General features: G+C 34.5%; 1 protein-coding gene across 8 annotated transcripts in view; it reads right to left on the bottom strand.

Moving 5' to 3' along the window:
• RIF1 (replication timing regulatory factor 1) overlaps positions 1-21,984 on the bottom strand; it is a 56,899-nt gene that overhangs the window by 16,497 nt on the left and 18,418 nt on the right. For 5 of the 8 annotated variants that reach the window (XR_006820260.1, XR_006820261.1, XM_046018709.1 and 2 more), the window contains exons 10-26: positions 21,233-21,384; positions 19,773-19,890; positions 18,559-18,732; positions 18,232-18,342; positions 17,505-17,567; positions 17,154-17,254; positions 15,304-15,405; positions 14,632-14,705; positions 14,039-14,219; positions 12,535-12,642; positions 12,022-12,171; positions 9,530-9,629; positions 6,859-7,123; positions 5,262-5,304; positions 4,508-4,710; positions 3,821-3,920; positions 1,095-1,214 (exon numbers count right to left, since the gene is read on the bottom strand). Coding sequence is in view for 6 of the 8 variants with exons in the window: in XM_046018709.1 (XP_045874665.1) it covers positions 1,095-1,214; positions 3,821-3,920; positions 4,508-4,710; positions 5,262-5,304; positions 6,859-7,123; positions 9,530-9,629; positions 12,022-12,171; positions 12,535-12,642; positions 14,039-14,219; positions 14,632-14,705; positions 15,304-15,405; positions 17,154-17,254; positions 17,505-17,567; positions 18,232-18,342; positions 18,559-18,732; positions 19,773-19,890; positions 21,233-21,384 (2,165 nt within the window). In the remaining 2 variants the exon portion in view is untranslated. The remainder of the gene's footprint in view (positions 1-1,094; positions 1,215-3,820; positions 3,921-4,507; positions 4,711-5,261; positions 5,305-6,858; positions 7,124-9,529; positions 9,630-12,021; positions 12,172-12,534; positions 12,643-14,038; positions 14,220-14,631; positions 14,706-15,303; positions 15,406-17,153; positions 17,255-17,504; positions 17,568-18,231; positions 18,343-18,558; positions 18,733-19,772; positions 19,891-21,232; positions 21,385-21,984) is intronic. The other 3 variants (XM_046018711.1, XM_046018715.1, XM_046018713.1) reach the window with 2 other exon arrangements.

Genomic DNA, 21,984 nt, shown 5'->3' with positions numbered 1-21,984 from the left:
ATAATTAGTACAATTATCCTTGGTTAATAGTACAATGTCCCTCAATTTCTGCTTCTAATCAACATTCAGAAAATAAAAACTATTATGCCTCTTTAAAAAGTAGGCAATTTACCAACAAAGCATAGCATACCAACAAAGCATAGACAAGTATGTTTTTCAGGCCAACATACAGAAATCAAGTGGTTTGGCAAGAGAACGTATCAGCAGCTTTTAAGCTGAAGCATAAACTAAATCAAATTGAGTAGAAGTTGCCCATATCATACATGCTCCATACCAGTAACACCGGTACTGTTATTTTTACAAATTTTCAGTGCAACTGTTTACATTTCTACTTTATAACTGAAACAAGACTGTGTCGAGAGTCATTCTTCAAAAATAGTATTTTTTCTTTCATTTGTGTCAAGGCCATGGTTTCAAGATTCTACAATACCCTTATTAGAAGTCACAGGGAGAGAATTACTGTGTGAAAATCAGTTAATTACTGCGTGAAAATCAGTTACTGGCAATTAGTAAGATTAAGGGTTATTAGACTTGAGGCCAAAATAGGTAACTTGCCTAAGTGTTCTCTTTCTATTCAGTAACAGAAGTTCTAAAATGTTCTTATGCTACCTATGCTATATTCATACCTAGATTTCATTCCATCTCAAGGGGGCTACTGCCTGAATTAACTGTACTTAATGGATGCTACATATTTTTTCTAAAAGATTTTATTTGTCAGAGTGAGCATAAGAGGGGGAGCAGCAGAGAAACAGACTCCCCACTGAGCAAGAAGCCTAATGTGGGACTTGATCCCAGGACCCGAGGATCATGACCTGAGTTGAAGACAGACAAGTAACCAACTGAGCCACCCAGGCCCACCTGGATGCTACATATCAAGCACACTTAACTTTAGTAAGAATGAATCATTTCACAAAGCTTTTAGACTTCCACGCTATCTTAATAGTCTTTTTAGGTCAAGCTCTATTTTTCCCCTTTAATCCTATCTTTTATTTGGCCTTTAATCACTTTTTTTCCCAATTAGAAGCTGTATGTTCTTGAACTACCATCTACTTTAATATTAAATTACCATTAAATAAAAGTTTGGAAAAACATACTTTGACTGGTGGTTTCTTATTTTCTTTTGCATCCTTTGTTTGTGCCAGAAAAGAATCTCTTTTTCCACTTGATTTTCTTTCCATGCCACTTATCTTCATATTTAACTGTGAATTTTCTGTCTGTTTTATTAAAAATGAAAGTTTTTAAGTACAAATGTTCTATTTTTCCTTTTCATGCTTTGAAAATTCCAATATAATAAATACTCATTTCAAGTATCAAATCCCTTCTCATTATTCACTTACTAAAATCATGTCAAAGAAAACATGTCTAATTTATTAACAGCAAACAGGTTTGGCATCTCTAATTCATACAGTAGCTACTTGGCACCATTTTTATAAATTTTATGAATTCTGAATATTTTGAGAATTTTACAAATTGTAAAAATAAGATACACAAAGAAATGCTAAAAGTCAATCAAATTAATGAATTCAAAAACCCCTATTACTGGGAAGATTTCTAAGAAACAATCACATTCATAAAACTTTAAATATCAAACAAGGAGGCATGCACAATACAAAGTATTACCTATCATATCCCTTTTAGACTTTTTCAGGATGAATTACACCAAACAAGTCTCCACAAATCTAATTATCTGATAAGGAATTTTATTTTGGCCAAAAATGAAAACTTGGAGTGCTTAGGTAACTGTTAACTTTTTTCTCTCCAGGTTCAAAACAATGAACAGCCAAGACTCCATTTGTTGTTAAGTAGGAAAAAAGTTGTGTAATGTCTACCTCATGGGTATGTAATACCGATACTTTTACTCCTTGATCAGACAGTGATTATTAGCCAAAGTAATCATGTTCCAAATGAGTTATATGATAGCAAAGATGTGTTTTTCTGACAGAAGGAATGAGATTTGCTGGAAAAGAACTGAGAAAATGAAGGGCAACTCTTGCTTAGACACAGACCAGTAACTATTATTCCTGGTTTACCTAAAGCAACACTTTACCATTTATTTTAATAATTACATCTGCAAAGGAAAATACACAAAATGCCATAGTTCAAAAAGGATCATTAATGAACAAGAATCAGAGACTATTTACCTGAGAATCTATGGTGAAATTTACTGCTCTTCTATCAGAAAACTGTTTTAGGCCAAAGGGCAAAAAAATATCTAAATAAACAAATGAAACTACATCAAACTAAAACCCTTTTGCACAGTGAAGGAAACCATAAACAAAATGAAAAGGCAATCTACTGAATGGGAGAAGATATTCGCAATACATCTGGATAAGGTGTTAATATCCAAAATACATAAAGAACTCATGCAACTTAATATTTAAAAAAAAAAAATCCCAACTAAAAGATGGGTAGAGGACTTGAACACTTTTTTTTCTTAAGATTTTATTTATTTGACACATGGAGAGAGATCACCAGTAGGCAGGGAGGCAGGCAAAAAGAGGGGGAGGCAGGCAAAAAGAGGGGGAAGCAAGCTCCCGCGAAGCAGAGAGCCTGATGCGGGACTCAGTCCCAGGACCCCAAGATCATGACCTGAGCTGAAGACAGAGGCCCAACCCACTGAGCCACCCAGGCACCCAACTGAACACATCTTTTACTGAAGATATAGAGGGCCAACAGGCACATGAGTATATGCTCAATGTCACTATCATTATCAATGACATGCAAAGGAAAAATCACACCATGACATATGACTATTATGGAAAAGAAAAAACAAGTGCTAGCAAAGATGTGGAGAAAAGGAACCCCTATACAACTGCTGGTGGGAATATAAACTGGTGTGACCACTATGAAACACAATATGGAAGTGCCTCAAAAAATTAAAAATAGGGCGCATGGGTGGCTCAGTTGGTTAAGCGACTGTCTTCAGCTCAGGTCATGATCCCAGGGTCCTGGGATGGAGTCCTGCATTGGGCTTCCTGCTCAATGGGGAGCCTGCTTCTCCCTTTCCCTCTACTGCTCTGCCTGCTGGTGTCTCTCGCTCTCTCTGTCAAATAAATAAATAAAAATCTTAAAAAAGAAAATTAAAAACAGAACTACCATAGAACCCAGTAGTTTCACTTCTGGGTATTTGTCCAAGAATACAACACCAATTTGAAGAGATGTTCACCCTCATGTTCACTGCAGTATTACTTAAAAAAATCAAGTCATGGAACAACCAAGCACTCATTGAAAGATAAATGGGTAAGAAGACACACACAAACACACACAAAATCGACTATCATTTGACCATAAAAATGAATGAAATCTTGTCATCTGTGACAACATGGTTCAACCTAGAGGGTATTATGTTAAGTGAGTATCAGACAAAAACAAATACTGTAGGATTTCTCTAACATTTGCAATCTAAAATCTAACGTGAACAAACAAAGCAAAACAGACTCAAAGACAGGAAACAAACTGCTGGTTACCAGAAGGGGGATTGGTTGGGGATATGAAATTACAGTCAGTAATATTGCCATAACTCTGTATAACAGATGGCAAACTAGACTTATGAATGTCATTTCATGATGTATAAAAATATCAAATCACTGATGTACACCTGAAACAGGATACTCTATGTCCATTATACTGCAATTTTTAAAAAGTGTTTAAAGCTAGGAAATGGACTTCATAGAAAAACCCTGCATCATGACGCTCTTATGCTCCAGTTTTACGCACTTACCACGTCAAAAAAATTTCTAACATTTTGTCTTTTAAGAAATTACACTGCAATCCAAAAATGAAGTGCTCAAATATTCAAAAGTAAAAAACCTCAACTTACTGAATCTGAGTATGGTCCACTGGATTCCTCCGTAATTTCAACATTTTCCAAGCCAGGTAAAAGCAATAAAAATTTCTGTTTGGCTTGTCTTAGTACTGGTCTTTAAAAAAAAGTACATAAACATACACACCTTGAGTCAAATAGTACTGGTGAATACTGGTAATATGTTAATAAGAACACTTTAATCATAATTTTAGAGTGCCAAAACACATCCACCTTAAAGACTGTTTCTCATTCTACATAAACGAAACTGGGACAAATGTAGACTATTTAGTTTTTTGCTAACCTCTTCAGTTCCCAAATATTCTTCTTTAAGAAGTTTCCCACTTTTTATCATGTAAGATTCTAAGCAAAAGTAGACTATTACATTAAACTCTTGTGTACACATCACCTATATTTAATAACCACCAATTTCTTTTTATATTTCTTTTACTAAGGAAAATTTAATACTACTTTTAATGTTCCTAAAACCACGGTTACTCTCAGGACCAAAGTAAGAGGTCAAGTTATGTTTTATAACTACAATGTTATTCCAAGTAACATTTCAACTGAGGAATGTTCTGCAATAATTCCTCAAAATAAAAATTCATATTAAAACCAAAATACCAAAAAAAGAAACCCAAAAAACCAAAATACCAATTTAAGCAATCACAGTAACTATATAAAATAGTTTTGTGGTTAGCATACTTTAACTCTTCAGGGTAAGTCAACGTTGTCACTTTAGCAAATGTGGCATTCCAGAACTGAGCACTTTGTTTTCTAATCTGCTTATTCTTGTGCAAAAATATTATGCATAATAATGGAGAGATCTGTTCAAGAAGTTCGCTGTCATAAGTTCCAGTGTAGCTGAAGTGTAGACAAGCAATTATCTCTCCCAGTAGTTTTTCTAACTAGGAAAAAGGAAAATTTTATTACGGTAACATATGGAAATGTCCTTTTAAAACAGGAAAAAATAAAAGCATAAAGCATACTAAACAACTCAAAACATGTTATTATTTCAATTTTTAAAATTCAAACTTTTTTTTTAAAAGCTCCCATTTGTCTTCTTAAATATTATGATTATAAACTGACAAATTATCAGGTGAATTTACTGTGATTATTAATACAAGACCGTGATTTTAAACTATCTTCCATTAAAAAATTACATTTCCTCATGAACAGAGAGTAATAGTTAACTACAGAAGTTTTACCTATAAAATACTAGAAACCAATTACCCTCATGTATAAAGAGCTAAGGTAGGAGGTGGGAGCTGTATGAATTTAAAGCAACATTACCAAATCCTTCTTTAAAAACTATGTGCCCATGTCATGTTATTAAATGTCCATTAAAACTGGAAGAATAATCCTTTTACAAATCAGAACTATGTACCAGGAAGACAATTACCAACCCTAACATTTTTCACCATGAAAATATGTTTTATAGACATCCGTCTATTTTTACCTTGTTGCTCATACAACTATACACTTTAGGAACTTCATCAAGCCTGGGAAGAAAAACACAAGAGTACCACTTATATTTCAGAAAGTTAAACCTAAAAATATGTAATGTAGCCATAAAAATGAGACATGTGTAGTGATATAAAAAGGTGCCCAAGACTTAATTTTAAAAATGTCAAATTATCAAACAAACATGAAACAAACCTATCTTTAAAACATGAACCACGGGGGGGGGGCCCACAATCTCAAAATACTAATATTACTAATATTACTAATAATACTAATATTAGTCACTTCTTTCTGTACCTCTTTAAAAAAGCATAAATTGGGGCACCTGGGTGGCTCAGTGGGTTAAAGCCTCTGCCTTTGGCTCAGGTCATGATCCCATGGTTCTAGGATTGAGCCTCGCATCAGGCTCTCTGCTCAGCAGGGAGCCTGCTGCCCTCTCTCTGCCTACTTGTGATCTCTATCTGATAAATAAATAAAATCTTTAAAAAAAATTAAAAAGCATAAATTATTTTTTTTAAAGATTTTATTTATTTATTTGACAGAGATCACAAGTAGACAGAGAGGCAGGCAGAGAGAGAGAGAGAGAGGGAAGCAGGCTCCCTGCTGAGCAGAGAGCCGGATGTGGGACTCGATCCCAGGAGCCCGAGATCATGACCTGAGCCGAAGGCAGCGGCCTAACCCACTGAGCCACCCAGGCGCCCCTAAAAAGCATAAATTATTTTTAAGCTTAAAGGCTAAAAGATGCACATTTGGGGTTCTACTTTGTACACTTATCAAATTTGTTCCTAAAACTTTCTCCATGAATTTAATTTATAAAAGACAGACTATTACGACTAAACCACAGTTTCTTCTTGCTAGAAGAAACATCGATGAATCCTATCAAATTGCTTTTTTAAAAAGTTATGTTATTTGGGACTTTTCATGGTTGAAGGCATTGCTTATTTCAATTCAAATGGAAAGGATACTGTAAATTTTTACGGGGTAATTCAGAAATTTAAGTATGTATACCTTTTGAACCAACAATCTGACATCTAGGACCTCTTTCTGCAGAAGTAGTGGCAAACGTGGACACTGGTATGTGTACAAATATGTTCAACTATAATACTGTTAAGTTAGGGAAAAGGCTAGAAAAACATTTATGTCTGCTAAGAGGAAATTGGGTACAAAGATTTGTGGAACCCTCTGCAGACATCAAAGAGAATGAGGCTCTTGGATGAATGGTACAAGACGCATACAATATTTTAAGGGTATACCATATACTTAACCACAAAGTAGCATGTCAAATATGCTTCATATACATCATAAATTTAACAGGTATGCTTGTTTGTATTATCAAATCTGAAAAGGTATGCACTAAATTGAAGGGGGGGGCTGAACCAGAACACAAAATTTAAAAACTCCCAATTTCTACCTCTTATTTATGTATGATTTGAACTACCTTTTTAACAAATGCAGTTTAATATATTACCCTCTTCACTAAATGGTAACAATTACCATCCATAACAAGAAGCTGATAGGAAAATGACAAGTTTGCTACCTACATCTAAAGACATTTAATTTAAAGCTATTACACAGAAATTCTAAATACTTACTTTAAGTTTTCATAAAATAATGCCAGAGGTCTTGTTAAAGTTGCAAATATTTTTCGGATCATAGAAGGCAAAGAAATACGTCCAAGTACATTAGAAAGAATACTGATGACTGAGTTGCCGACAGTGAGGAGAGTATCAGAATGTACTTCCTTGAAGCTCAGAGTGTGGAAAGAATAGATCACTCTCACAGTAAGTTTAAATAAAGAGGCCAATTTCCCTAGAGGTTCCTTCTTCTTTTTGGACCAATCTGAAGGTCTCTGTGGTGCTAAGATAAAATTGAATTTATTAAAAACTCAAGTATTTTGAAAAGTGTTACTGTATGTCTTTATAATTTATCATTTAAATGAAAAATAATCTATAAAAATGACAGATACTTCTAATATACATGTTTCTGTAGAATGATACCCACAAATCTTAAAATGATTACCACTAATGGTAAGCATCACAACATTGTCTATAAAACTGAAGCAGAGACAGAGAAAAACTATTAGGCAGATCTAGAAGAAATCCACAAAAATGAGTATTTTCTCTAAGGAGTTAGGAAATGCATTTCAAATGTTTATATTCTGGATTTCAACAACTGATTTGTAAGAAAGTACTAAGTTATAAGATAAGGTCCATGGAGTGCCTGGGTGGTTCAGTCACTTAAGTGTCCATCTGACTCTTGTTTTAACCTCATGTCATGATCTCACTGATGGTGGGATCAAGCCCTGTGACAGGCTCTGCACTCATCAGGGAGTATGCCTGAAGATTCTCTTCTTCTGCGCCCCAACCCCCCCAACTCACGTGCAAGTGCTTGCTGTAAAATAAATCTTTTTTTTAAAAGATAGATTCCAAAATTAACTTTAGAAGTCACAAAACTTCCCTTAGAAATTATTGCTCCCTAGGTCATCTATAATAAACTGAACCCTACAAATAACATTCAACAAGTCACAGATCCAAATCCTCAAAAAGAATGCAAAAAAAGCAAGCCTAGATTTGAAGTCTAGAATCTTAAAAGCACTCTCTGACTTTTCTGTGTACTATTTTTAGATCCTATCTCTCTTCAGATACCTGCCTACAGGGATAAACCCACATTTGTCAAGAAAATCACAGATTTTTAAAAAATTACCTTTCCTTCAAAGGATCTATTCTCTTAAGGTAAAATATCTCAGATTTAAGAGAAAACTTTAAATCAGTGCTTGTTCATGAAAAATATCATGTGGTGAAATAAAAAACAAGTGTTACCAACAAAAGGAAGTCAACCTTCTTCCCTAGGGAATGGCTACCCAAAAATTCCAGGCCAGTATGCTAAGGAGAAGACAGCCATGAATCACATGACACATATCCCACACCTGTCTACTCAAGAGGATCCAGGAGCAGTGACATCTTAATAATAACGAACAGATCTCGGTTTCTAAATGCCATCCATCCTCAGCAAAGGACCAACGTTCCTTGGAAATATGGTTGGTTCCGGGCTGAAGGATGAGAAGTACAGGATGAGCCTGATTACCTTACGCCAAAGGGCTCAAAAAATAATGGAAACACATGAAGTGGTCATACAGGCCAACATGAGCTTAAGTATTAATAACAACAAATTATAAACCACTGAATAACAGAAAGCCAGTGATAAAAATAAAATAAGGTAGGGGCACCTGGGTGGCTCAGTCAGTTAAATGGCTGACTCTGGATTTTGGCTCAGTTCATGATCTCAGGATCTTGAGGCTGAGCCTCAAGTCCAGCTCTCTCCTCAGCAGAGAGTCTGCTTGAGATTCTCTCTACCTTTGGCCCTCCCCTGCTCACACTGGTGCACTCTCGCTAAAATAAATAAATAAACCTTAAAAAAATATATCAGGGAAAAATGACATCAGGATGTCATTTGCACCTGGAAGTGACTGGTGCCTAGTAGTGCTCAACAGCTATAGAATGATTTTATTTCTTTTAAGGCCCCAAAGTGGGACGTGAACTCATGACCCTGAATGTAGAATGATTTACCATGAAAATATGAGATAAATATCAGGTACAGCTTTTAGAATTAATGTAATTAAAGACAAAGGAGATAAACATCTTGATATAATTCAATATAATCAAATGAAACGATGTGAACTGCTCTGGTAATCCTCTTAGTGCTTTAGAGAAGAAGTATTAATTGATAATAAATTCATGGGTGAAAGTTTGCTTAGAAAAAGGATATTTACATAGTCTTAAAGAACCTGCCACAAAATATTAATTACTCATAGGTACTTACTTATAATAGAAAACCTGGCAGATACTGTCTTAACCAACTAATAAGGGTTAACATCACCAGTAATGGGACAAATAAGAACATTCTAACAAACATCAAAGTTTCCTGCTCAGATAATTCCTTGCCTATGATGGAATAAGTAAAATCACTCGTATTAGGCAATCTGTAAATAGAATAATACTGACCTTTCCAGGTTATACAAAGGAAGAAAGGTATTTGTGTGTGTGACAGCGACAAAGGGGAGAGATCACAAGCATGTGCAAAAACACGTAAGCTCATATTATACCAAGGTTATACAACATAGTTGTATGACAACCACATATGACACAGTTATACAACATCTAAAGCAGGTAAAATGAGGTCAGAAAAGATATTAGGATTTGATCTCAACAGTTTAGACAGTTGTGTTTATGCAATAGTGGGTGAACAAAGTAAAAAAGTACTTACATTTAACTTTGGGCTGATACTTAATATTGTATGGTGAGAAGTCAATGCAATCAATCATTACAGTAACTATGTGAATGATCCTATCCAAGAACACCAAATTCTAGGAAAGAACAATTAAGTATTTTATTAGAAACTTTCAAATACTGGCAAAAATAGTAAGCATCAACAAAAAATATGACCTTCACTCCCATATATAACATGTAAGGTATATGAATGAAGTATACAGTTATAAATATTTCCTAGTTAACTGCTGTGCACCAAGGACCGTAATTTTTGTTTCCTGACATTTAGGGAAGATAATTCAGTCTTAAGATGCCCATAAGTCTCAGCATATAAAACTGGTAAATTGAGAATGGAAGAGCAAGGTTCTCAATTAGATTCTTTATCAGATTCTTATGAAAATTTATTTTTTAAACTTTTTTTTTTAAGATTTTATTTATTTGACAGAGATCACAAGTAGGCAGAGAGGCAGGCAGAGAGGCAGGCAGAGAGAGAGGAGGAGCAGGCTCCCTGCTGAGCAGAGAGTCTGATGCGGGGCTTGATCCCAGGACCCTGGGATCATGACCTGAGCTGAAGGCAGAGGCTTAACCCACTGAGCCACCCAGGCGCCCCATCATCAGTCTTATATAATACCCAGTGCTTATTACATGACATGCCCTCCTTAATGTCCAGAAATAAGCAACCACCCCCTCCCCACACCCCCTCCCCTCCAGCAACCCTATTTGTTTCCTATGATTATGAGTCTCTCTTTTTTTGTCAAAGACTTTATTTACTGAGAGAGAGAAAGAGAAAGCTTGAGGAGGGGAGAAGGTCAGAGGGAGAGGCAGACTCCCTATGGAGCTGGGAGCCCGATGTGGACTCGATCCCAGAACTCCAGGATCATGACCCGAAGGCAGTCGCTTAACCAACTTGAGCCACCCAGGTGCCCCTGATTATGAGTCTCTTATGGTGTATCTCCCTCTCTGAATTTCGTCTTGTTTTATTTTTTCCTCTTTCCCTATGAATGTGTTTCGTTTCTTAAATTCCACATACTAGTGAGATCATGTGGTAATTGTCCGACTGACTTACTAAGTCTTAAAAAAAAAAAAGTAACTAACACCACAGAAATGCAATAGATTATAAGAGAATATTATGAATATTACATGCAAAGTAATCAGACAACCTAGAAGACACTGATCAATTCCTAGAAACATAATTCCCAAAACTGATCAGGAAGAAACAAAATCTGAACAGAATGGTTACTAGCAATGCAATTAAATCAGTAATCAAAAAACTCCCAACAAACTGAAGGCCAGGATCAGATGGCCTCACAGACGAATTCTACCGAACATTTAAAGAACAGTTAATAATTATTCTTCTCAAACTATTCCAAAAAACAGAACCAACCAATGGCAAGCAAAATCTAAAGCATACTTCATAAAACCTGACAGATTCTAAATTTCTTCCAGAAGAGAACAAAGACGGAAACATAACCAAGACAATATTTAAAAGATTAAAACTATGGTTGCACATTCTCCCTAACAGTTATAGAGTCACTCAACAAATTTAACTATGTACCAGATAAAGTCCAGGGATATAAATCAACACAGAATGTCCCTAACCTCATGGAGTGTTGGTTAAGTAATGTAATGAAGTACACAAATGATTCTGATATAAGCCAAAAAGGAAAACAAGGTGTCATGATAGATATTAACAAATGTAATTAAATAAGATACCCTGGGGAATGAAGCATTAAGCCTCATAGGCAGCTGTAAGCAGTTAAGATTTTTATTCTAAGTACTACCGAAGTTTTTTCAGTGATAAGATCTGATTTACATTTTTAAAGTCACTCTGAAATTCTATCATATCAAAATATAACAATCAAAACTGTGCTAATATTTTTGAAAAGCTATTATAATTATAAATGCATTAAAAAATCTGAGAAGACAAATTTCTAGCTCTTGATAGACAGCCTCAAGAGCTAACAGTGATAACCACTATCAAAGGGTAGAAGTTTTCATCTTTCCAGATGAAAAAATATGCTTTAATAATAGAATTCAAGTGTCAAGAACACTGTATTCATGTACATATGTAAATTATTTGTGTAAATACAAAAAGAGATCTATTCTAGAATGATACATACCAACTATAAGTATTTGCCTCTTAATAAAGGAATGAAATGAGACACACTTTTTTAGGTCTACAAACTTCCAAAGGATTGCCTTTACAGATCTAAGAGATAGATATGAGACAAGTTGGCTCCTCCTGCAATGGCACAGGCAGATATACAACATAGTAATGAAAGTGCAGGACTGTTCAGGGTCCTGAAACACAGACCTCAGAGTCATGTAGACCAAAGACATAAAACTGTTCTGCAAATGTTGCTACTTGTTTTATATTATTAGCCACCTATAAACTAGAAGCCTTCTAAATGACAGTTCACAAATGTTATCTCAATTTATTTGAAAAGTATTCTTCAAATACAACCAAGATCAGTACTGGGAAAAACTCACTGAAAAGCCTGAATCTTCTAAACTGGACATTATCTTGGAAGAAAGTTCCTCACAGCACAAATTCTCTTCTGCAGTTGCTACCAAAGCAGCACAGCGGGCAAATGCTCTATATAATTCTGACCAAGTTCTAAGTAAGGTCTTCATGGTAGCCTAAAAATAACAATAAAAAAGAAAATTTAAAAATGTGTATCTACATATCAAACACCCAACAGAATATATCTTAAAAGCCACTGTAATATTTAAGGTGTCACAGAAGAGACTAGGGTAGAGTAATAAATTTGTCTCCCCCAGAGAATTCTATTTGAAGACTGTAACAATGCCACAATACCAGCAATTATCAAAGGTCAAGAGGAATTTCTGTCTTCCTTCACCATTTTCCCTTATCCTAAGCTGATTAAAAATCATAAGGTGACTGCAGGAAAAATTACTGTAGGAATTTATTATAAAGGATGAAAGAGCATTTTTGAAAAAAAAACATTAATTCCTTAAGTAAAGAATTTTACATTGCCTTACCACTGGAAATTTCTGTACTGAAAAAATATGGATTATTGGTAAAGTCAATGCACCATATATGGCACTAAAATTATGTTCTAAGGCATCACCTTGATTCACTTCATTGGTCTGAAACAAGAAAAATAATGAAAAAGTTAGACAAATTACCATCTAATTCTAGTCCTGTGTAGTACCATCTTATTATTTGTAGTGAGGTAGATTCAGTGTGGAGATGTTCAAGAGGTGGTGAACTCCTAATTCCTGTAACTATGAATATGACCTCAGCTGGCAATAGGGACTTTGCAGATATAATCAAGTTAAAATAAAGGCATACTGGATTAGGGTAGGCCCTAATCCAATAATCAGTGTTCCTAAAAGTAAAGTGGGATTTGGTTAGACAAAAAAGACAGAGGTAAAACTGTCATGCGAAGACCCAGGGAGAGATTAGTGATGTGTCTATAACCCTAGGAACAATCAAGAATTTCCAGAAACAAAGACACTTAAGCAGAGGAACAGAGCAATTCTCCCTCAGGGCTTCAGCAGAAGCCACACCTACAACATTCTGGGATCTAGAGATATAAAAGAATAAATCCTTATGTTTTAAGGTGTCTTGGGTAATCTATTACAGCAACACTGAGAAACAATGCATGGTGTTTAAGGCCTACAAAAGAATCCCAGAGAGAACTCAAAATCTTTTACTATACATAGAAGGTAGGATTCAAGCAAAACTTAAAAAAAGACCTCTGCTATTCTTCAAACAGCAAGGAATTATTTAGGAATGTAAACTTTTTTCTTTCAGAGGACTGTTTAAATGATGTGCTAAACTTCGTAGTGAAAACAATGGTGACCACACTATCCATAACAAAATTCTCTGGAGTCTTCATTTCATTTGAGAATTACAGCAAAATATTTCCAGAAAATACTTCCATTTAAAGATTGCTAAAGCAACGGATCGACTATTAATAGTGACAAAAGTTGAGCTCCACACCTTGCCAATAAAGTCGTATCAGTAAGTATTTAAATGTAAGGGTTATTAGTCAATTCAACAGATTACTAATTTAGAGACTACTCTGTGGCTCTGAGGTATTCACCAACTGATTTACCCATGGAATCTGAAGAACTTACAGTCTAGTCAAGATAACCATTACTATTCCTCATAGTACAAAGACTGAAAAAACTCAAAATATAAATATGAAAAGTTGTATTATAACATATTGGGAGTCTTCTGGTTTTATAATCACTATCGGAAAAAAGGGAGCTGATTCGTCCCCATTAAATTATATTTTCTCGATTATGCAGAAATGCAATGAAATCAACTAATATAAAAAGTGAGAAATTAATCCCACAGAAAAAAAATTTAACATTTTCTATTCAAGTTCAAACTTCTATTTATTTCCCCATGTGCTCTAACAAGAAAGGAAAATGTTCCTTAAGCTTTAGGGGAAGCTTTCTTGGAAGAAAGTTCCTCACAGCACAAATTCTCTTCTGCAGTTGCTTTAGGGGAAACATGTAGCACTTGTCATACCTGATTTATCAATTCAGTTAATGGGGTAACTATAATACTCCACATTCTCCAGAGATGCTCCTTGTTTTTCAACAGCTTTGCGTTTTGATTAATAACATTTAAAACAGAGTCACTGAAAGCTAGTGGTGAAGTTGGACCAGAAAGGACACAGCCAACAAGTGTTTCCAGATTGAGAAAAAACCTGAAGAAAAAAAGAGCCGCACATTATCCAGCGTTTTCTGCCAAAATATGTTATGCTATTACAAAATTCTAAAAATAACTGACAAGAAATGATAAAAGTCTCACTCTGGTTTTTTAATTTAAAAAAATGATATAGCATATAACTCAAAAAGAATCTCATTCATCTGGGGCACCTGGATGGCTCAGTTGGTTAAAGCATTGTCTTTGGCTCGAGTCATGATCCCAGGTCCTGGAATCTAGCTCACACTGGGCTCCCTGCTCAGCAGGGGCAAGTCTGCCCCTCCCTCTCCTTCCCCCTGCTCCTGCTTTCTGTCTCTCTCTCTCTCTAAATAATATATAAATAAAATCTTTTAAAAAACCCTCATTAATCAAATAACTTTTCCAATATAAACAAAAAGACTAGTTTAAATTACCTCTCATCTTCTACACCATATTCCAAGAGATTATTGTTAAAAATTAACTGAATTAAGAACAAAGCAGGAGTTCCCTGAAGAAAGATGGGAGATTGCAGTCAATCTTCTTGTTACAAAAAGTATAATCTTCTTGTTACACCAGTGTTCTATAATCAATTACGTAAAATGATCCTTTTATGCTTAAGAAATTTAACTTTTGATGGTAGCAAATACACTTCTATAAACTGCACACAAAAATTACTAACTAGTATATTTTACAAACAGTTATTCCATCTACATGAGCACCTGAGGAATGGTATATTCCAGATATAAAAAGAACACTAAAACTTGCTGGACCAATAAATACATACATCCTGTAAATATTACATTTATTTCACTATAATTAAGGAACCATTACTATGCTTCCAAATTTTTTAATAGTAAATTTTACTATTTAAAAATAGTACCACTATTACTATGTATAAACAAATAGAAAACTTTCCTGCTAGAACTTTTTGTGTAATTCAGGAAAACAGTTCCATTAATAGTGTCACATTTAATTCCTTTTTTTCTCTTTGTTTAACATAATCAGCATTTCCAAAATCTTACAATCTATGTTTCACTATGTTAAGGAAAAAAAAAAAAAAAGCTCATGGAACTTTATCTTTTGGCTAATTTTAATCATAGCATTACATTTAAGATACTTGCATTAAGAATATCCATATTAGCAACCTGATATGCTGGTGAACCTAATACTTTCTGGGGCAGTCCTTTAATCGTAATTTCCATGAGGACCTAAGAAAAATAAAAAGTTTTGTTGTATATTAGCCATAAAAATACTTTACTTCGTTAAAATCTAGTACTATTAGCTACATTTTTAACAATTTATTGTTAAGTAATGCTCACTCATTAATGATTCTCTGTTCAAGAAGTTCAAATACAACAATATTTATATATTAATGTGCATTTATTTACATTAGTTTTAAAACTACAAACGCAGAAACATAAAAAAATAAAATGACAAAGTCCTTTATCACCAGGGAAAACCACGTCTATCAGTTTGTGGAGTTCACTTTTCTAGACCTTCTAAATTTCCATGTATTTAAGTACAAAGAGAAACAAAACTTTCTGGGCTAGCTGTCATACATACATCCTTTTATAGCATTAATGACATACTGTGAGATACTCTGGAACTGCCCTTCATCTAACTCTGTAGGAGTTTTCACATCAATATATGGAGACATTCTTAACTGCTGTATGAATGTGCACAGTCTATTCAAACATTCTTCTATTAACAGCCCCTGAGGTTATTTTTTAATACCACAAAAAAGATACTCTGCAATGAATTATGTACTAACTAGTGTAAGAGGAAAGTGTATTTCAAAGGACAACTAACTAGAAGCTGGGTCTAAAGACACATCTCTCAAATATTAGAGTCTATCAAACTGCCATTCAATATTACACTGGTATTAATTTGAACTACATAATAAGTGACATGGTATGATGGAAAAGGTTATGTTAGTTAAAATATGCTTCCTTTCATACTCTCATCTGAATCAGACACTAATGATAATACTAAATAGCATTTGCAGACACATTTATTTTGTTCCTGACCCATCATGCACTGCACATATAAACCTAATTATATAAAACTACTACTATACTTCCTTTACAAAAGGTAAGAGAGTAGAAAAACTGACCAAGTTCACTCAGCTAATAAACAACTGGGTGGGGAAATTCAATCTAGTCTGCTCCAGAGCCCTTGCTATTAACCACTATGATCTACTGCCACAGTAGATAGCCTAGTACATAGACTCAGAAGGAATTTAAGTAGGGTACAGTTTACTCCATCTGTAGTTATCTTGGGAGACTCTCAATTTGTTTTTTCATTCTCCACTACATAGGATAAAAAGTCTTTAATGCCAAAGTTATTAACTTGGTTAAACAGAGTTCATTTAAGTTGCAAATTCTTAGATATTTTCTTAAATGTACAAAATAACTATTAGTGGAGTTCAGCAATCTTATACAATTAGTGTTCTGAGTTCCCTCAGTTCTCATTTCATATCTTTTACCCCCTCTTCTTTATATGGCTCATTCTTCTGACAGGAAGATTTTTGTATTGCCAGTATACTCATTTACTTTATTGAGATTTCAAATGACTCCAAAGTTGATGGAATAACACTTATTACAGGGCAAAACTGCTGATAAAACACTTAATAAAAATTTTTAAAATCTGATCTGGGGGCACCCGGGTGGTTCAGTTGGTTAAGCATCTGACTCTTGGTTTCAGCTCAGGTCATGATCTCAAGCCCTGCGTGGGGATCCATACTTAGCATTGAGTCTGCTAGAGATTTCTTTCCCCCTCCTTCTCCCTCCCACCCTGTTCCTCCCTTGGCTTATGCTGAGTGCATGCTCTTTCTCTGTCTCTAAAATAAATAATAAAATCTTAAAGAAAAAGAAACCTAGTCTGTTTAAGCATCTCCAACAAAAAAATTCTATTTGTTTATGATTTTTTAATTCCACCACGTAATCATTATCCTTACCAGTGTTTTTGACGCAGGAAATACTTCTGACTTCACTATGCTTTCTAAAGATTTTAATAACAGGGTCAAAACTTCAGAACCTGGTCTCTCTTTTTTGTTACCTATCAAAAAAATAAAAAGAGAGTAGTTCTAAATATGCAAGTATTTTAAGGATAAAAATATAGTATTTTTAGGGATAAAAATATACTTAGCTAAGAAACATTCATTTTCCAAATACATATCAAGTAGCTTTATTTCAAAGTCTGGAAGCTGTACACTTAAAAACTGACTTTAAAATAAATTTTATGTACAAAAGCCAAACAAAAATTCATTGAGTGCTAGAAAAATCATTTGATCAATTATAGCAGTTACCTGATTCAATAACTGACTTCATCAAGCTGATCAGCTCCTTCCAAATAGCACTGACAACTGCATCTGCCAAACAAAACAAACTTTAGAATGCTATGGATAGGACTATAAAGGCTTATCCTTATATCCTTACACTAAATAAGATGACCAAAACTTAAGAGTATAATTTTCATAATATTCAACTCTATAATCAGTTTATGAAACACTATCACAAGACATATTTTTTCAAACTATAATCTATTAGCATTGGACCCTGTAACTTACTTAAGGGTAATTATTTTCTTTTTTTCTGTTGTCTGCATTTTCTTTACTGAATACCTTTTGCTTCTGAGACAAGAGGAAAAAACAAAAGATTCGAAAAGGATACCTGAAAGCCCCTAGAAAAAAATTTCCCAGCCAGTACAGCAAACTATTTCATTTTTCAAATTTCATCTAAATATTTGATAGGCTACCAAACACAGGAGTTTAAGTATAGATGCTGGAGCCATTGAGCCCAGGTTTGAATCACGGCTCCACCACTAACTGTGACTATGCACAAGTACTAACTTCTCTGTGCAACACAATTTCTTCATATGAAAAATGGACTAATAGAGGTTACTGTGAGAACTAAATGATTTAAATGTAAAGTTCTTCAAGCACAATCTGGTCAAAAGAGGGCACTATATAAATATTTGCTATTTTATTTTTTCTTTTTAAGCATAGGTTTAAATAAAAATTTTCTCTTATTTACCAGAAGCATCTTTTCCAACTGCAACAAAGCTATCATGAACAGCAGTGATGAGTGTATTTGCATGTTTAGAAAAAAAAGAAGAGCTGCTGATTAACGCATGTTCGAGTGGCTCTAAAAAAGAAAAAGGACAATTATGCCAAACCCAAGCTTTATGAAATAAACATCTCAATAAAAAATCTTAGGTGGTCTGACATGTGTTTTCTATTAAAGAGATTTATATTTATATTTATTTCATACGTAATTATTTCATAGAAAATTACCCCAAATTTTGGCTTTCTTCTCACCCTAATGCACTCTTGCTCTGAACGGTTTTAAAAAATTAAATACCTAAGCTCAGTACGAGTTTATTTTGCTTTGCAAAATTCAAGACTTCTGGACCCAACAAAAAATGAAGCAGCATTTCAAGTCCCAAAAGTTGAATAGAGGGGATTGTGGCCATTCCACCAAAATTTGAACTTAAGTTCATCCGGGGAGTTACAGGAGTTCCGTATGGGGAAGCACCTAAAAAAACAAAACAAAACAAAGCAAAAACAGGTAAGTTATATTAACTCAACTACCCAAGTGAACATATTTTATTAATTTCATTTCAATGAAATGTATCTTTAAAAGTAAACAGTTTTTGACAAGCAAAAGTTGAATTTTTGCTTAAAGCCCACAACAGAGTTCCTAATTATCTTATTAGGTTAAAAACAAGATTAGTGTCCGGGCACCCGGGTGGATCAGTAGGCTGAGTCTCTGCCTTTGGCTCGTGTCATGATCCCAGAGTCCTAGGATCAAGCTCTGCATGGAGCTCTCTGCTCGGCTGGGAGCTTGCTTCCCCCCTCTCTTTGCCTGCCTCTCTGCCTACTTATGATCTGTCAAATAAATGGATACATAAAATCTTTAAAAACAACAACAACAAACCAAGATTAGTGTCACACACCATTTAAAAGAAGATAATTATCACGCATTAATCCATACTTTGAAATAATATGCAGGCATCCCTGACAAATATAAAAATCTGACTGGAATAGCTAACATATAATTAAAAAACCCAGCAAATAACTTTCTTCCAATAGTATATAAACTAAGCCACTTTTTTATAAAAGATTTTATTTGTTTGAGGGGGAGGGGCAGAGAGAGAGAATCTCAAATGAATGCTGGGCAAAGATCCTGAGATCATGACCAGAGAGTAAATCAAGAATAGACATTTAACTGACAGAGTCACCCATGCACCCCCCAAGCCACTTTTTTTTTTAAATATCCGTTAAAATCTGTTTGTTTATTTGTTTAAGTAAAAGCCCTAAGATTCTGGTTCTGAAACAAACAGAAGAGTCATCTGTAATACATTTCATATGTATAGTGGAAAAATACCCTTCTTTTCCCAACTACAACAATGCAATTACAACAGTAACACAGGGAAAACAATCAGTATAGAATGAACTTTGTGATTAGGGAGCCAAAATTATGAAGTGCTTCATTTTATGTGAACTGAGCAAAGGCTTAATTCAAGCCCTCTTTAAAAACAGGAAAACATAAACCCAAGTATATCAACGTCTTACCTTTGTGTATAGGAGTTATAGGATTTAAACCTGGAGAAGTAGCTACACGAGATGAAGTGCCTTGAGGTGAAGCATTAGAATCGATGCTTATCGTACTTTGAATCAGAGGCACGCACACCTATTGGGGTTAAAAACAAAAAAAAGGGAAACTATCTCTAAACTACCTAATTACCATATTTTTAAAAAGTATTGCATGATGTAGTTATATTTAAGAAGTACTCTAAGTTCTTTTGATACGTTGAATCCTACTGGCTAAAAACTAAAACTGGAAAAGTAAAAATTTTTATTACAACTTTATTTGCCCTACAAATGTGTACTATCTATAAATTTCAGATGGGAAATTACACACATAAACAATGCCCAAATTTTAAGGCTGTCGATACAGACTCATTTTAACTTTTTAAAAAATGCACCCAAAAAAAAAAAAAAAAAAAAAAAAAAAAACCAAGAACTTAGGGAACCTCAAGCTCATTTCTAAGATCATTCCAGTACCAATCCAATCTATATCAATGAATGTGTGGCGCAACTGGGTAAGATTAGCCTACTTAGGACCTCATAATGGTAGAATCTATAATAAATATGTTCCCATTACATATTACCATTAATACCCAATTCCAATTAATTTATGCTGTTAAGCCTAAAAGAAGGCCTTAATACATTAAATAATTAAGAGTTTAAAACTTGTTAAAAATTCAAGTATATTTTATTATAAAACACAATTCCAATAATATACTCACTGCTGTGCAATTATGTATATATAGACCAAAAGATAAGGACTACAGATTTAAAGAGATATACCCTAAATCCCAGATAAACAATAAAGAAGTGCAAAAGACAGAAATTAAAATTATCAGAGCTATCCTTTTATTCACTGTATAAAAATACAGAAACCAAGGATGGGATTAACTGCAAAATCAAGGAGGTATGTATAGATATGTCTAACTGCCAGCAAAGGTATCAAAATCTAAAAAAACTGATAATATTTATATGAAAATGTTCATGTATTTATATGAAAAATTTATAACACTGAAAAGCTATGCTGGGATTAAATTATTTGTTACCACTATGTAGCCTAGAAATAAGAGAGGCAAAAAATAAGAACTGATCCAATTTTTTAGCAACCTAGTGTCAAATTTGATTTCTATTTCAGTAATGTTGATCTTACACTCAGTTACATTCTAAATCCTATGCAATTTCTTTTTAAAAAAACTCTCAAAATGCCTTTTGAATAAGAATAGGTATTTGAGTAGTTGCTGGTTGAGAAAGCTTTAGAGGCTCCATTTCACACAACTAGAGAATATCTTCTGAGGAAAATAAACTCAAGTTCTATGTTAGGAAAATAAGACCTTTCATATAGTGTGCTCTGCTAACACAACAAATGGAACACTGAAAGATTAGATCGTTAAGAATCTAAGAATGCATTAAAACACACCAAGCATTATACTCAACACTTTCATTACCTGTTCAAAATTAGCAGGAAGGTGAGGTCCAAGTCTCATCAGCAGATACCACCAGACTTCTAGCTTTGTTAGTGCTAGAGTTTCTGTTCTCACGTGGATGGAACTCAAAGGCTGCATTAACAACTTCAGTCTTTTTGCACTGCATAGTATTTCTTAAAAGAAAATAAGCACATAGGTAAAAACATAAAAGCTGAAGACTAAATTTTAAGAGTAAGTATATATAAATCTCCTTTATTACTCCAAGAGAAAAGATTTAAAAAAAATTTTTTTTAAATCAGCTGTTCTTGTTATACCTCAACTTTTATTTATTTATTTATTTATTTATTTATTTGACAGAGAGGGATATCACAAGTAGGCGGAGGGGCAGGCAGAGAAAGAGAGAGGAGAAAGCAGGCCCCTGCTGAGCGGAGAGCCCGATGCGGGGCTCGATTCCAGGACCCTGAGATCATGACCTGAGCAAAGGCAGAGGCTCACCCACTGAGCCACCCAGGTGCCCCATACCTCAACTTTTTTTTTTTTTTTTTTTTTTAAGATTTATTTATTTGACAGATAGAGATTACAAGTAGGCAGAGAGAGAGAAAGAGGAGGAAGCAGGCTCCCAGCCGAGCAGAGAGCCCGATATGGGGCTCGATCCCAGGACCCCGGGATCATGACCTGAGCTGAAGGCAGAGGCTTTAACCCGCTGAGCCACCCAGGCGCCCCCCCATACCTCAACTTTTTAATGTAACAAAGACTTCAATACAACTAGACTA

Source organism: Meles meles, chromosome 9 (assembly GCF_922984935.1).
Source record: "Meles meles chromosome 9, mMelMel3.1 paternal haplotype, whole genome shotgun sequence".
Lineage (NCBI taxonomy): Eukaryota > Metazoa > Chordata > Mammalia > Carnivora > Mustelidae > Meles > Meles meles.
The sequence above is the reverse complement of the archived record's forward strand: the minus strand, read 5'-3'. Positions and strand labels throughout refer to the sequence as shown.